General features: G+C 42.0%; 1 protein-coding gene across 1 annotated transcript; it reads left to right on the top strand.

Annotated features, from left to right (window-relative positions):
* Positions 1–32: 32 nt before the first annotated feature.
* LOC106305610 (uncharacterized mitochondrial protein AtMg00810-like) lies at positions 33–383 on the top strand. Its single transcript, XM_013741967.1, has 2 exons — positions 33–283; positions 345–383. The coding sequence occupies exons 1-2, from the start codon at positions 49–51 to the stop codon at positions 368–370; spliced, it is 261 nt and encodes an 86-aa protein (XP_013597421.1). The 5' UTR covers positions 33–48; the 3' UTR covers positions 371–383.
* The last annotated feature ends 138 nt before the right edge of the window (positions 384–521 follow it).

Below are 521 nucleotides of genomic sequence, written 5' to 3'. Positions count from 1 at the left end.
TTCATTACTCAAGAAGGCTATGCTAAAGAGGTGCTTAAGAAGTTCAAGATGGATGACTCAAATCCTGTTTGCACGCCAATGGAATGTGGAGTCAAATTATCAAAGGAAGAAGAAGGAGAGAGTGTGGATCCAACAATCTTTAAGAGTTTGGTTGGAAGCTTACGATATCTAACGTGCACAAGGCCTGACATCCTACACGCAGTTGGAGTTGTGAGTCGATACATGGAGCATCCAACAACAACTCATTTCAAGGCAGCCAAGAGGATCCTACGCTATATCAAAGGTACAATCAACTTTGGCTTGTATTATTCTATTTCTGATGATTACAAGCTTGTTGGATATAGCGATAGCGATTGGGGTGGAGATGTAGATGACCTGAAAAGCACAAGTGGCTTTGTGTTTTTCATTGGAGAAACCGCTTTCACATGAATGTCAAAGAAGCAACCAATAGTCACCCTTTCTACTTGTGAAGCGGAGTATGTGGCAGCTACTTCATGTGTTTGCCATGCTATTTGGCTACG

The sequence above is a fragment of the Brassica oleracea genome, chromosome C7, assembly GCF_000695525.1.
Source record: "Brassica oleracea var. oleracea cultivar TO1000 chromosome C7, BOL, whole genome shotgun sequence".
NCBI lineage: Eukaryota > Viridiplantae > Streptophyta > Magnoliopsida > Brassicales > Brassicaceae > Brassica > Brassica oleracea.
Note: the sequence above shows the minus strand (reverse complement) of the source record. Positions and strands in the feature narration are given on the sequence as shown.